At 34.2% G+C, this 16,209-nt stretch overlaps 3 protein-coding genes across 3 annotated transcripts; 1 reads left to right on the plus strand and 2 right to left on the minus strand.

Moving 5' to 3' along the window:
• Nucleotides 1–239: 239 nt before the first annotated feature.
• LOC105786452 (thylakoid membrane protein TERC, chloroplastic) lies at nucleotides 240–4,070 on the minus strand. Its single transcript, XM_012612896.2, has 14 exons — nucleotides 3,746–4,070; nucleotides 3,285–3,362; nucleotides 3,056–3,153; nucleotides 2,877–2,953; nucleotides 2,598–2,685; nucleotides 2,349–2,429; nucleotides 2,197–2,253; nucleotides 1,959–2,040; nucleotides 1,710–1,759; nucleotides 1,495–1,551; nucleotides 1,321–1,399; nucleotides 1,160–1,218; nucleotides 760–817; nucleotides 240–662 (listed from the first exon to the last, which is right to left on the minus strand). The coding sequence occupies exons 1-14, from the start codon at nucleotides 3,894–3,896 to the stop codon at nucleotides 571–573; spliced, it is 1,107 nt and encodes a 368-aa protein (XP_012468350.1). The 5' UTR covers nucleotides 3,897–4,070; the 3' UTR covers nucleotides 240–570.
• Nucleotides 4,071–4,997: 927 nt separating this feature from the next.
• On the plus strand, nucleotides 4,998–8,562 carry LOC105786453 (uncharacterized). The gene is made up of 4 exons (XM_012612899.2): nucleotides 4,998–5,338; nucleotides 5,503–5,675; nucleotides 6,904–7,099; nucleotides 8,090–8,562. Exons 1-4 carry the CDS (start codon nucleotides 5,254–5,256, stop codon nucleotides 8,308–8,310), a joined length of 675 nt encoding a protein of 224 aa, XP_012468353.1. The 5' UTR covers nucleotides 4,998–5,253; the 3' UTR covers nucleotides 8,311–8,562.
• A 3,394-nt stretch (nucleotides 8,563–11,956) lies between these two features.
• On the minus strand, nucleotides 11,957–15,669 carry LOC105786454 (glutathione S-transferase L3). Its single transcript, XM_012612901.2, has 10 exons — nucleotides 15,403–15,669; nucleotides 15,223–15,294; nucleotides 15,070–15,130; nucleotides 14,871–14,957; nucleotides 14,123–14,221; nucleotides 13,929–14,031; nucleotides 13,772–13,851; nucleotides 13,058–13,165; nucleotides 12,292–12,375; nucleotides 11,957–12,196 (listed from the first exon to the last, which is right to left on the minus strand). Exons 1-10 carry the CDS (start codon nucleotides 15,411–15,413, stop codon nucleotides 12,185–12,187), a joined length of 717 nt encoding a protein of 238 aa, XP_012468355.1. The 5' UTR covers nucleotides 15,414–15,669; the 3' UTR covers nucleotides 11,957–12,184.
• Between the last annotated feature and the right edge of the window lie 540 nt (nucleotides 15,670–16,209).

The following is a 16,209-nucleotide window of genomic DNA, read 5'->3' on the forward strand; positions in this document are numbered from 1 at the left end:
AAATTTTTAAAATGTTTGTTTTATAGGAAGTAAATTCAATTTTAAAATTTATAATCGTAGAGGGACTAATTGGTCTATTTTTCGGTAAAAGAGCTAAAATGTAATCCAAAGTATAATACAAGGGGTTTTGTGGTACTTTGACCTGCCTTGAAGATATATAGATGCTAAAATTAGAGAATGAAACAGAGAAAAACAACATTATTCATTCGTTCAGACATTCAACAAGAGAGAACCGATACTAATATGAATCCCAATCACAAAGGATAACTGAAAATTTGGTTTTACAGTCAACATTCAGTCCTTTGATTTACTTCATTATGAAAAAGATGGGACCTGAAAGAAGATTGGTTGGTTCTTGACAACTTGATGCTTTGAATTCGAGCATCAACTTCCCGGCAAGGTCTAAATGGATCATTCATTGATTATATAATTAATCTTCATTTTCATTGATGAAGAGAGGTGAGAAACAAAGAATTGAGCAGCAATTTTAGAGCTCACTGGCTCACTTAACTTAGAAGAACAAACATACAAAATATAAACCCTTCACCTGCTCTCGCACTTTGATTTCAGCTAGTCAGCTTTCTTTGCTAAACTCAACAGTACTCCGGCACTAAGACTAGTTGCAACAAAACCAAGTGACGCCTCCGTAGATATATGAAATCCTGCATCAATGCAGTTAAAGACTTGAAGTTCTATTTTTGGTTCTTTTCTAAACTAGAAAAGAATTTATATCAAACAATACAGATCCAAGGTACAAACCAAAGAAATCCAAGATCATTTTGCATCCAATAAAACCTAGAACAACGGCAATGGAAGGCTGCCAAAGGAAGGAAAAGAAAAACCAGTATATAAGCTGTCAGTACAAATTTGTACTTATGAACGTGCATGTTAAACAGCCAACCTATGGTTAGAGGTTGGATACCTAAACAGCATAGTGATAAACATCAAGAGAATGGCAAATTGCCAACACAATACTGACATTAACCAATTTGTATGAATTGCATGGATATATTTTTCTCAAAGATCCAGATACTCTTTGATTATATATGATGATTCATGACATTCTCTGCAAGTAGAACTTATATTTGAAGTTCTACATTTTAACTTGCATCGAGTAAGAGTATGCATAAGCAGGTCAAGTGGAGAGGGGAAACTTTACCTGTAGATATTCCAAATCTGCCATACCCTCAGCAATGAGTGTGTAAAGTGACCTTAAACCTTAAAGGAGCAGCATCGTAGTAAATTAATCGTCCTCTATAATTGTGTGTGAGAGAGAAAGAGAGAGAGAGATTTATGTTGAGACGACAGAACAAGAATTACCTAAGATGGCGAAGATATTAGATGTAAAAACTATGAAAGGATCCCGTGTAACACCAAAAACAGCTGGTATTGAATCAACCTAAAGAAAATGAAAATTTTCATCAGTATCCTCATTGCATCATTAACCGGCAAAGGCCATATGCTAGGCATTGGTGAGGAATCATGAGAACCTACAGCAAACGCTATATCACTGAGCTCAATAACTGCTACTGTGAGAAGCAAAGGAGTGGCCTGTCCAAAATATTTGACACCTGTTAGAATGAAGAATTCATTATACTCAGTAAAGGAACTTAAATATGTTCCATAATAAGAAAAGTTTGCTGTTTGACAATATAATATGATAAAGTTACCAAGAACTGAGGATGTGAAAATTCTTATAGACGACTTACTTGCCAAATGTTGTCCCGTTTTGTTATAAATTTATTGCCATCATAATTAGCTGCAATGATAAAAGCAAAAGGAATTAAAACCTTAACCAAAAGCATTAGAAGATGCAAAGAGATAAACTCAAATGGTTCATTAAATATCAAGATTGTAGTCTGCACATAAGTAGTCGACCTTAAAAGAATAGACAGAATAAACTACATGACCTTAGACTGAAAGTAGAACAGAATGTAAGGCAAAAGGTAGAATATCACATGTGACGGGGATAAATCTCTGGCAAGTCTTCACTATGAAGTTGTCAGACAAATCAGTGTCATCCTCATCATTGGAAAATAGCTATCAAAAGATAATACAAAATGATGAGTCCCTAAAATTTGAACTCATGGAGAAACATAGCAAATGTAGAACTGTCATAAACTGAAAATAAGATACCACCACAATATAATAGATAAAAGCAATTTGATTGTCACATTTTCAGTAGAGATACAGCACCTTGAAAGATGAGAATAACAATACGGCAGCCAGTAGTAGGTTGACCGCTTCAAACCTCTAAAAGAGCAAAGGGGACTTCATGAGCCCAGACAGAAGTAAATCATGGTTCATGGAAAAGCAGATGCAAACTTAACAAGTGAACAACAATCTACCTGGAGGGTGGCTGTTCCAAGTAGTATCAATGACAACCGAAAGAAGACTGCACCAGCAATACCATATGAAAGAACCCGATTCTACATGTTGTACATAACAGACTTTTAATTACAAGGGGTAAACATGGAAAACCACATCATGTGTGAGTATATCTTTTCCACAGATGTAATGCTAAATTGACAACCTCAGGCTCTATAGTAATAAGGAATTATAGCGATGACTCGAGCAGATAGATAAAAAAATGGCACCTGATACATAGGTGGCACTTTGAAGTACTTGAAGATCAGAACAAAGACAAACAAATTGTCCACTGACAAACTTTGCTCCAAGATGTACCTGAAAGGAAATCATAATTAAAGCAATAGCAAGCAAAAGAAAAAAAACAAGCTGAAAAGTACAAAATTCATTTAAAACAGGAAGAAAGAAAGAAAAAACATGTATGATCAGTCAGATAAGAATTCAAACATGTTAACCATGTATGGAACAAGTGACTTATGGGCAACTTTCAAAACTAAAATCCTACATACCCAGCAAAAAATTCTGATGCTTTGCCTACTCCTTCCTTCAATCCCAGACCAACTCCAAAAGCAACCGCAGAGCACACCTAAACACAAGAATTAATATCCAAAATGTCTTCAATCCGTAAAGGACTACATCAATCTACTTTAGATAAAGGATAAATAACAATAATGTTGAGAGAACTGACCCAAAAAGCAACAGTTTTAACAGATGATGCATAAGCTTCACTTTTCTGAAGTTTCTCCTGGGAATCAGCATAAGAATTTGAAGCTCTCCTCTCCTCTTCTGCAGATTTATCCCATAAATCCATCATTTTCTCCAACAACAATGAAAATGCTTCCATTTTGAAGATTAATATAAATTCAAAATAGATAAAATAAATCACCTCTACATTCAAAACAAATAAAATAAATCACCTCTAGACAAATGATCCTCCTGCTCCATTCCCTTGGAGCGAGAAACTGGGAAACATATCGTGCGGCGGTTATGACTTACTGCAAGTTTAATCACAAATTAAAATGGAAATGCATCCAAAAAAAAAAAACTCAAATTCATTCAAATTATATGCTGCCAAATCCTGTATATGAATGAAGTTTGAAATTTAATCATATACTTCAAAAATTAAATTTTCCCCGTAACTTTTAGATTTAAATATCCAAGTTCACTAAGTGACACCATTAGAATTTTTTTTTATCAAAATTGCCATCAATAGACTCACACAACCATATCAACTTCAGAAGCAAACCATTATCAACTCAGTAAGCATACAGATTTTGATAAAAATATCAATAATTGAACTAAAAAATTGTCAATTTTTAAGTACTTCACTAAATAACCTCAAACTTTGCCAGAACTGACTCTATATGTGAAAGGATACCTGAATGGACAAGGGAGACACGATGATTTGAGAAGCGGAATCCGTTCCATCTGGGCAATTGAACCGTAGGCGACACTGAGGCAACTCTGAGATGGAAATTAAGAGAGATTCGAATGCCACCGCCATGGTGAACGGCTGAAGCTAACCCCATGGAAGCTTGAGCTATGAGCTTCCGACGAGTAGATTCTAGCCGGGAATTTTGATAGAAAAGGGAAAGACAGCGGCCTATGAATAAATCTTATCCACTGAAATTAAATTTGTATTGTCTTTTTTTTGAGGGAATTAACCTTGTTTTTGTTCTTGAATTTGTTCGCTGGTTTTTGTGGTTAAGGAGCAACTTCACTGCTTGCTGTCTTATAGTACACCTGTTTTCTTTTTGGTTAATGTACCATTTAGTACTTGAGTTTAATTTTAATGTTCAATTTAGTACCTAATTTATTTATTTATTTTTAATTTGATACATGAATTTGATTTTAATATTCAATTAGTACATAAACCAAATAGCATCATGTAGCCCGATGTTTGACATGTGTACTTTAGTATACCAAATTGAACGATGAAGTCAAACTTAAATGTTAAATTGAACGTTAAAATCAAATTAAGGTACCAAATTAAAAAAAATCTCAAATCTCAAATTGAAAAGAATTCAAGTAGAAAATTTAATATTTGAATTTATTATACTCTTATTTATAAATATAAAATTTTGCTCAATTTTTTACAGTTTAGCATATTCTAACGAAAAAATCATCTTTAACCGTTATTATATTAATATGCTTTTTAATTATAATTAACTTAATCATTGCAATGTTAATGTGGCGATTCACAATTATTTACTAATATGTCACTATCGATTCTCAAAGTATGGAATATTCTTATTAACAACTAAAATTTGTCTTGTTGAAGAGATCGATCATATATTTCTCAAACATGTGATCAAGTTTTGAGGAGTGCCTCAATCTATAGTCATGGATTGAGACGGGTGTTTCATGGCTTAAGCTTTTCCACATCCTTCCGTCCCAAAATTAACGAGCAAATTTAATTTGATCATAAGTCGGATTGAGTTTGGACTGAATTAATGTAAACTTTTAGACATAAGTTGAATTGCAACCCCTCTCTCTCCATTGAAAGCCCAAATCCAAGACACTTTCAGATCTCGACACGTAATCAAATATTGATTTATCCAACACGTGGCAAGATTTTAAAAGCCAAGGGTTAACAATGCGCAACCCGCTTACAAAAGACGCTAGCAACGTCCAATTACCCGCAGTGCGAACCGGTCAGCAACAACAATGCCTTTTACTCACCCTCTTTCCCACGCAAACAAAAACAAAGGAAAAACAAGCTTTCAAAAACCGCCATTTCTCTCATAAATTTGTTTTATTCCTTTCGTTTACCAAAAGATTTAAATAAAAAAGGAGAAATTTATAGGAAGGAAAGGTGCGTACTGCGCACTTTTCCTAATTTCTTTGATTTTGAATTTTTCTTTTATCCTTTGATTGAAGATTTCTATGTTTTTTGGGCTCGCTATGTCGATGAATTCGAGGATTTTCTTCCGTTGTCTTGTTTGGTGGATCTTCTTCAGCTGCTTTTCAGGTAATAGTTAAGTCCCCCCCCCGAGAAACAAACAAACGGAGGTTATGTAGTGGATTTGATGTTGACGTATCTCTTTGATTTTTTCATAAAATAGGTTAGATTCGTGTTTTTTAGCTGGAAATTTGAAATTAAGATGCAATATTCTTTTTATTTTTATTTTGAAGGATTGATTTCATCGGCAGTAGTTAGATTGGATTCAATTGAAATATACAACACGCACGAGTGGATAACAGAACCGACGGTTTATTTCGTCTGCAAAGGAGAGAACATGACGGTTTTGCCAGATGTCACCAAAGCAGATACTGTCTATACTTTCAAGGGTGAAGAATCTTGGCAGGTTTTTACAGTATTCTCTCTGATTTTCATTTTTCTAATACTGTCAAGTACTGTAAAATCAATTGATAGAATAAAAACCAGTGATCAATATTTCAGAGCTTTTTTTTTCTGATCCTGTTATTATTAAGAACCTAAATTAGGGCTAGCTTTATGAAATATGGAATCCAGTAGCTGGAAAAGAAGTGTTTTTTTTGGAGTTCTGTTTTGTGCTTTTTTCAGGGATTTGTTTGGTTTTTGTTTCATGTTTTATTGGTTTAGGTTTTCTCTATTTTATAGTGATATAATTTATGTTACTTGGACATGTAGGTGTTGGATATGGGTATCTATTTGTTAGGGGTATCTTTAATTTTTAAAATTTTTTAATGTATTTTGGGAATATTTGAAAGGTAATATTCTGGTACGCATTTCTATTTGTCTTAGAATAAAAAAAGATAAAATGAAGAGTCTGAGCACCATATGACATAATACCCTTTTCATTTACTAATGGAAACTTAGTGAAAGTTGTTATATTTTGAGTTTTCTCCTGTATGGATGCTGACCTAATGTAAATCCTTACATTATGTTTGCTGAACCAAAGGTTCTTTAGTGAATTGGTTAAATTTTAGCTCTCTATGTGTTACTGTTACATTGGGTGAAAGTACCATGGATGTCCTTGTACTAGGAGTTAGATTGTATTTTGCCCCATTTTCTCAAAAAATGGGCAAATTAGTTCTTGTGTGTTAGATCAAACAACAAAGAAATTTTTTTTATTAAAAATTTCATCCATTTTTATTGTTAGAAACTGGCTTGATTGATAGAAGAACCAAACATTTATACGTTGTAATGTGTACCTCATTCTGACGTATGGGGATCAGTTTTTAACAATAGAAATGGATGGAATTTTTAACAGAAGAACTAATTTGCTTTTTGATCTAACGTATAGGGACTAATTTGTTCATTTTTGGAGTAGAAGGGACAAAATGCAATCTTGCTCTTAGTACAAGGGCCTCCATGGGACTTTTACCGTTACATTGAGATTCAAGAGACAAATGAAGTACTCGACTAGGCTGCCTATTTGAGATTTGCACAAATTTGGTCCCTTGGTTAACTTGATGTTCTGGATAAGGGTGCTATTGCATTTTACTTTAACTAAGCCCTTCATGAGTTGCTGCTGCTCTATCGAATTTGCATGTATGGCAGTTCCTTTTTACGAAGAGCATGGGATAAAAGTGTCTTCTTTGTGTTTTCAGCCTCTTACAGAACTCAAAAGCAAGAAATGCAAGCGGTGTGGATTCTACGAGAAGGACACATTTAAATCAGATGATGTATTTGATGAGTGGGAGTTCTGTGCTTCAGACTTCAAAGCTAATGGGAAATATATATTGTTTAAAGAAAAGGAACTTAATGTCACATTCAACTGTGAAGAATGCACATCTCTTCCAGCTGGTAAAGTTTTTTTCCCCCTTTTGTCCCATACTTTATTCTTAGGAGCTGTTATGCCATATTAATGGCCAACGGGCTTGTTTAAGGCATTGCTTGATTCAGTTCCTTTTTATGGATGTTAGTTATTCCATTTTGTATACCAGCTCTTCTCTTGTCCTCAATAGTTAGGTGCTTGTCAGTTAACTTCGACAAGGTTTGAGAGTTGGCATAGAAAGGAAATCAACCGAAAAGATTGTTCCATTTTGTGTCAATGTTCTTACGTTGGAATTTCTGGTTAGTTGTTCTACAATAAAAAGTTAAAATATTGCTGAAATAAGATTGGCTTCTTTGGCCCCATTTAACTAGAAAATTCAAAGTTCCTTTGATGCAATAAAAAGAGCCAAATGAGCTATATCTAGGTAAAAGCACTATGGAGGTCTTTGTACCAGGAGTCCGATTGTATTTTGCCCCCCTCTACTAAAAAATGGGCAAATTAGTCATTGTATCTTAAATTTAAGAGCAAATTTGTCTTTTCTGTTAAAAATATCATCCATTGTACTGATAAAAACTGGCATGGTTAATAGAATAACTAGATAGTGACATGTGGCATGTCATGTGTACCTCATGCTAGGGGATCAACTTTTAACTGTAGAAATGAATGAAAATTTTAACGGAAGGATCAACTTGTTTTTTGATTTAACGTATAGGGACTAAGTTGCCATTTTTTAAGTTGAGGGGGTAAAATGCAGTTCGACTCCTAATACATGGGCTTCCATGATACTTTTAGCGCTATATCTATATTGGCTACTAGTAAAAAAAAAGGGTTATACTTTAAGGGCTAAGGTTGGCCATGTCCGCTGGACTATGGAATTGCCTGGCTGAGAATACAACTTATTCATCATATATTCATATGATCTCTTTTTCTTCTCTAGCTTTCCCATATTCAATTTCAAATGCATATTATAAGGTCATTTAGATATATATGTTGACAATGCTTTATTTGCTATGTGTTAGGTACTTTCAATACAGATACGAATAATGATAATAAGGGGAATAAATTGCGTGTTGCTATAATTGTACTGATTGTTCTAGTGGCTTCAACTGTAACAATATTTGGACTGATGATGGCTTATAAATACTGGCAAAAGAGGAAGAGGCAACAAGATCAGGCTCGGTTCTTAAAACTGTTTGAAGAAGGGGATGACCTCGAGGATGAACTAGAGCTTGGTAATTGAATATGATTAAACAACTCGGTTACCTCCTGTACAGTAAGCTTACCTTGCCTAAAATTTTGCTCTGTGGAGAAATATATATATATATATATATATATATATTCTACAGCTGTGTGTTCTAAGGTGGCTTCAGATATGATGTATAGTTGAGCTTTGTGGTCCTGTTGGCACATCTATTTGTTAAGATCTACATGGTTGCTTTTTGTTGTTGACTAGCAAATAAAGGGAATAAAAAGCTTGAGCATTTTATACAAATGATGGCATTGTGTATGATAAAACAGTACTTTCTAGGTTTTGCTGTTTTGGGAACCATTAGCAACAAATATAGATACCCCAAGTGATGATTTGAAGGACGATTTTTTGATCTGATGATTGAACTTCAAGGGCCTTTCTTTTCAAGAATTGTCAGATTTGACTCGAACTTGAAACCCGATATCATGAACTCAAACTCGACACTTTTTGCTATATCCATAGAAACTCAAGAATTTGAATCCGATCAACTTGAACCAGAATTGGTCCAAATTTAAATTGATTTGAATATGAAGTGATTGCGTTTGAATTATCAAGTGACGAATTGGAAATGATTCGACTGATGGTAACTAATCGATTGGATCTGATAAGACTTTTTTGTAAGGGGGTTGTTCATGGTTGTGATATGATATGTTTTCAATATGGTCACTATCTATCTTTGATTTGAATTATTTGTCAAATCATGACGTTTGTAATATATAGTGTGTTCGATTTACTTTTTATAGAAAAATTCATATAATATTTAAGTCTAGGTATATTAATTATTATATATTCAGAGTGGAAACGGATATTAACCTTTCGATATTCATTAGCTGTTATATCTTTTATTTTGATAATTTAAACTAAAAGGTCATTATTTAAATTTATTTTATTTTTATAATTAACGGAAATATTCTAAGTATATATTTAACTTTAAATTTTTTTATTTAGATATTTTTAGATATAATTTATTTAATTGAAATTTGACAAAGAAATATTTGGATTTAAAGGGGAATTTATAGAATAAATTTGCAAATTTAATTTCAAATACTGTATAAATCGTATATATTCAAGTCATCAACGACAATGCTAAACGCCGGGGGAAAGAGCAGAGGAGGAATCATTAATAGAGGTGTTGAAGTTATTCAATTCCTTGGAATTGGGTCCATAAATTGCCTTGGTGTCCCGACAGCAACTGCAAAAGCAACACAACAAGCATGCATCCGTGTCTTTTAACAACTAAAACAAAGAAACAAGGCTTCCATTTGTTCTGATGCATGAATGAGAGGTCGGACCTGCAAGTTTCCTTCTTGAACTTTCTATTCTCAATTCCATATAGCTTCTTGAATATATTAGGTTTTGTTACACATCAGTAAGTGTCAACTAGAAACCTAGATAAACTTTGGGTCGCTTGTCCTTGACTCGGATAGGTTTTACTAGATGATTGAGTGTGAGGCGAGCCGTAAGAAGAGAGCAAGGGGAGTTCGCGGACCCAGCTCGCAAGGCAAGTTCGCATGTTGAGCTCGCACGAACTAGGGGAAGGTCACAATATCAGTTCGCACAAGTCCAAAGAGCTCGCAGAAAGGGATTGCGTGTTCCACAGGTAACCTAGAGTGAAACATGTGTCCAATAGACCTGAGGCTCGCATGGAATGTCAGTACCAATATCAGAAAGGACTACGTGCTCTGTAGGCCACCCAGAATGAAACACATGTCCAGCAGGTCTAAGATCCACACAAAATGTTAATACCAGGAACAGCGGAGTCAAGACAAAAATTAGTGCGGTGAGCGTGGATAAACTTTCGATCACCAGATTTAAACAATTGGTGTGAATTATTGGAGTCATCTAGGTTTCCTCTTGATCCAAGCATATAACTTGTGGTCTATCGTAGCTCGGGGTCTCTTTATACCCGAATGCTTCCAACAAACTCTTTGAAATCTGATAATTGGAAGTCTGCCCATGCTCACCGCACCAATTGTTGAGTAATCTTTTTCTCGTGTCTTATTGACTGGAGCATTTGAGTATTTATATTTACAGCTCACCATATGACCCCACAGTTTTGTCTTAACTCTGCCGTTCCTGGTATTAACATTCCGTGCGGATCTCAGACCTGCTGGACATGTGTTTCATTCTTTGTTGTCTGCGGAGCATGCGGTCCTTTATGCTCTTGGTACTAACATTCCGTGCGGGCTCCAAGTCTGTTGGACACGTGTTTCACTCTAGGTTGCCTGTGAAACACGCGGTCCCCTTTCTGCGAGCTCCTTGGACGCGTGCGAACTGAGATTGTGGCCTTCTTTTGGTTTGTGCAAGCTCAATATGTGAACTTGCCTTGTGAGCTCATCCGCGAACTCCCCTTGCTCTCCTCTCGCGGCTCACCTCGCACTCAATCATCTAGTAGGACATATTCGAGTCATGGGCAGGCGGCCTGGATTCTATCTGGGTTTCGAGTTGGCATTTATTGATGTGTAATAGCTTCCACTCGGCAAAAATATGGATGATCTGAAATTCAACCCACCCTTAGCATTAGGTATTTTTCAAAATATGAGACTGATAATGGAGCAGGGTCAAGGATTGAGTTTACTTTGGATTGGAAGGTAATTTAGGTTCGATTCATTTCAAATTTTATTTATTTTTTTGAAAAGATTTTCGAAGTTTTAATTGTTTCGAATTTTGGTTATTTAAATTTGAGTTATTATCAAGTATTGTTCTATGATACTTCACAAACTTGAAATCTGGGATCCGACCCAATCAAGGAAGGGAAAGGGATGTCATCCAGCTCTCTGTTATCTCGTCACTCTACTAGTTCGTGAGAATCTCAGTAAGGATAACTCTAAAGATACTTGTTGAGCTTAAGAGGGATAATGTGTCATTATGCATGACATCTAGTTATTCTTAGCAAGTCACATCAAGGAACCGTACCTTATAAGGATGGAGGATAGCCTCTATGGAGGGAGACCCGAAAAAACCATCAAGTACACTGATATTAGACTTAAAAAACATCACAAGAAGCTGTGATGTGTTTTTTATTTATTAGTTTTTATTTTTCTAATATAATTTAAACCCATTTGACAACTTAATATTGCTTATTTTTTCTTAACAAATAGTGAGATGATAGATTAACCTATATAATTTAGCTCTTAAAATTAGTGTTTCAATGAAGGGCATTGAAATCAAAATTAAATTATAATAAATCTGGACAAGATAAATTATCTCCAGTTAAAAATATTAAAATTCAAATATAACCTTTTAAAAGTAAATATAACCTCTTAAATCTTAAAGGTAAATGTGTTGATAAGTTGAGTTAGGTCCTAATAAAATTTTAGGCTCAAATTCATATTGGCTCAAAAATAAGTTTAAAAATTTACCTAAACCTGGTCCAAATTGTAGATACTAGACCCGAGCTCAGACCAACTCAACCTAACCTTGCCAAAGATATCGATACTTAGACAATTTTTCTTTAAGCATGTATCCAGACTAGGCCAGGCTAAAAAAACATTACCCGAGGTCCGGTCCATTTTCTAAATAGGTCTTATTTTTTACCCAAGTCTATTTTTCGGACCTATATATTTACTCAAACTCTCTCCCACTTTTTGAGCGAGCAAACAGGTTTACTTAAAAAAATAATTAAATAAGTAACTCATTTGAAATGCAAAATCTCAGTTGCTTCAAATTTATTCATGTAAAATTCCAAATGCTATTACATGCTAGAGATCCTTCAAACTGGCACAAGTACATACTATCATAGAGTATATCACTGAAGAAAAACAAACAAGAAACACTCATCAACAAACACCAAGCTTATTTTCATACATACATATATATATATATATATATATTATGTATATATCTTAAGATGTCAGCAGTTCCATCACTTCTGAGCCTGCAATGAGATAGCAAATACAGTAGTAAGCAATTTTTTGCACTAACAATTGATGAAAATAGTTATAATCTTAAGGGTGTTGATAACTTAGGTACCATGAAACGCTGCTTATAGTATTCCACTAGCTGTTTTGGATCAACTGTCTTCGTCTGTTTATAGGCGTCGATCTTGTTCAACTCCTGCATCATTAAATTTATTGGAATATTAACTATTATTCAAGAACGAAAATGAAGAAACAAACATTGTGGAAGGGTATATATCGGATTACTACTAAAGCTCTTGATATGAATGTTTTCAAGATAGGACTGTGATGTGCAATTTATGCAGCTATGATTAGAAGATGCGAGGAAAGAAAATGAGTAAAAGCTGAGGCTAGTTCGAACAAATTTCGATTAGAAACAGCATTTTAACAAACATTGACAAAGCTAGGGGTGTAATCAAGCTGAGCTGAGTCCGAATATTGTCAAGTTTGAGCTTGAGTTCGACTCGAAAATCAGAGCTCAATACTTGATTTGAGCTCGATCAAACATCTGGTTTTAAGCTCGAGCTAGAGCTAGGCTCGATAATTAAGTTTAGAGTTAACAATATATATGAAGGACAATAATGTAATTTAATAATATGAAAATATGAAAAGCTTGATAAGGCTTGTGACCCTTCAAGTCAAATATTACTAAACTCAAATTCGACTTACTCAATAGCTTGAGTTGCTCGAGCTCAAGCTTAGCTCGATAATTACTGAATTAAGTTCGATTTTTTTTTACTCAAACTCGAGTAGCTTGTAAGCACCAATGTCTCACTGACAACTCTACCCTTGCGTGTATACAAGTATATGTATATGCATGTATAGCTTTCAGATGATACCTCAATCCATGCAGCGAGTTTAGGCCTGCCGGCAATGGTGTCATACTTAAAAACCTCCGATAAGAAGATCTGGAATCTTTCAACAAAAGGAATGTAGGCAATGTCCGCCTGAAAACAACAAATTTTCATTCATATATCTTAACAGAAAAATGATACATAATAATATAGCCATAGCTATTATCGATTACAATTTGTTACTCGAACTCTTCATTTTTCCCTAAAGTACCTATGTCCTATGCCTAGACTCGTATTTAGACACGGTATTAAGGAATGATCCTCCAAATATATGAAAAAACTTCGAAAAATTTGAGTACATCCATATCATATAGGGGCGAATGGAGGGGGTAGGCAGGGACCTTAGCCCCCCTAAACTGAAAAATTGCAGCTTTATACCCTCAAATTAATAAAATCTTTAATAAATATAGTAAAATTATAGTCTGGCCCCCAAAATGTTAAAATTTCAATTTACTTCTTTTGAAAACCAGAAAGATATAAGCCAATACAATGATGAAATTACATTTTAACTCTCATAATAATCTATAACTTCAACTCAACCCTCCCCTAAAAGAATTTCTGGCTTCGACCCTGATGTCATACATACAAGATTATCATTAATTTAACCTTTTACATGTTTATAGACACATTGAAACTCGATTAAGAAACAACGACCACATAAAATAGCAGCAGGGAAGCAATTTAGCATCATCGACTTACCAGACTAAAGTCCCGGCCTAGGAGAAATGGACCATCATCATACTTTTTAAGAGCATCCTCCAAGTAATTGAAAGCAGCACCTAATGCAAGTCCAAAGTTTTAGTTTAGTCCATATTGAACTATATACAAAATACGAGAAGATATCGACAACACTAACCAGCTTCTTTTTCTGGGTCTCCTTTAAATGAAGCAAAAAGCATTTCCATAAATTTGTCAGCATATGACAACAACTCCTCTAAGGTCCTTTTCTTGTCAGGATCCTACAACATTTTGAAAAAGATCACTTCGGTTAATATAGATGGAACGGGAAACCGTCATCGAAGTGTGGTAAGATGACTCCATCAATCTTACATTTGGTACAAGAGAAGGTCCTTCAAAGTTGCTATCAACATATTTAATCAGATCAAGACTCTCCCCAATGATTTTGCCATTATGTTCCAAGGATGGCACCTGAAAATCAAATCAATTAGCATAGTAAATAATGACCAAAAGAAAGGGTTCATAAAGCTCAAACATGGTGATCTCAAAGTTTCATCAACACTCCAAAAGGACAAAAGGAGTGAGAGGAAATTCAAGCTATATTTTATAATGGGTTAAATCACTATTTGGGGCCTGAACTTGGCAATTGTTCTCACGCTAGAGCCTGAACTAGGCAATTGTTCTCACATTGGGACTTGAACTTTTCTTTTTATTCAAGTTAATCCCTGGACTTGGCAGTCATTCCCATATTGGGGCCTAAATTACACAATTGTTCCCACATTGGAGCTTAAATTTTAGAGTTTTCAAAAAAATCTCAAGAACTAACTTGCACAAAAAAAGTTCAAGCCCAACAATTACAAAATTCAAACCTAACTTGATAAAAAAAAGTTCAAGACCCACCGTCAAAATAGTTGCCAAGTTCAGGCCACAAAAAGTGATTTAATCCTTATTATTAAGTCCAAGCATGAAGCTAGTTGACAAAAGAGCTTAGGTTAAACATGGTCCTTAAAGCACCATTTTTTATTCTCAATACATTAATATTTTATTGACAAAATTCTTAACCATTATTAAATATCTCTACCAAAATCAAAACAACATTCCAACTTTTTAAATGTCTGACCTTGTTTACAGGGTAAACTTTTTCCTTGTACCAAGCAGGTCTATTTTGAAGGTTCAAAGGAACAAGTTTAATCTCATCTTGCAATCCCTACAACCCAAACAAGAACTCAAGCCGATTATTTAAAGTAAACAACAATTTCATAGCAGTAAGGCTTTAAAAAATCAAAATCAAAAACAAAATCAATGAATTAATAAACAACCTTATAATTCCTGGTGATCCACACACGTTGTGCAAAAGGGCAAGTATAAGAAGTATACAACCTTTAAGATGACCAAAAAAGTGGTCAACATTGACAATAAACACATGCAAATACATATATGAATTGTAAAACCCAGAACATAAAGAGTGAAACCTGGTAGTTCCATCAAACAATGGAGGTTGCTCAGCATTAGCTTCCAATGTAGGAGGCAAAGACTCTACTGTTCTGAAATTAAAAAACAATGAAACAAAAAAAGGAATGATTTTTAGAGAAACCCAGGACCTGAAGTTGATAGAAAGCTTGAAAATTGAGAAGATAATTCAAGATTCTTACTCGGTAGCCATTGTTGGAGTGTGCAAGCTTCAATTTTTTTTTTTTGTTGGTTTAAGCTTTTAATTTGGTTCACAATTGTGTCCACATGCAAAAAGAACAGTCTGGCTTTATAGGGTGGGACGGAAAAACACTTTTAAGTGTGATGATCAGCAATGACGACATCGATTGGTAGGTGGCAAAATCTAGAAGGGACGGTTACATTCGATAAAAAAGATTTACAGGAATATTTCCTTTTTACAGTGTGACACACCGGCCGCCAATGGAAAAATTGAAGATGTAGAACACTGAAAGTTGTGCTGGGTAGGCTCAAGTGGTGAATTTAAGCTAAGCTTATATATATATATATATATATATATATATATATTATAATAATTGGTTAATTTTGTACTGTTTGGGTTTTAAAATCTGTGTATATTTATAAATGATTCGTTTAATTTTAACTTATAATATTAAATTTAAATTTTTTTGAGTGACTTAACTTTTTAAAAGATCGGATTTTGTTTTTTTAATAAAAGTATTGGTCTAAATCTAAAATAATTTGAATCTGAAAGGATTGCGTTTAACTTGATAAGTAACAAACTTAAAATGACTCGACTGACAGTAACTGATCAATTGCATCTGATAAGACTTTTGTGAGGGGTTCGTTCATGGATGTGATATGTTTCAAATATAGTCACTATCTATTTCTTATATGAACTATTTGTCGTACCATGACGTTTGTAAAAATCAATTTATTTTTATAGAAAATTTAATATAATATTTAAGTCTAGGTATATTAATTATTATAACCTTTCGATTTTCATTAGG

The sequence above is a fragment of the Gossypium raimondii genome, chromosome 1 (genome assembly GCF_025698545.1).
Source record: "Gossypium raimondii isolate GPD5lz chromosome 1, ASM2569854v1, whole genome shotgun sequence".
Classification (NCBI taxonomy): Eukaryota; Viridiplantae; Streptophyta; class Magnoliopsida; order Malvales; family Malvaceae; genus Gossypium; species Gossypium raimondii.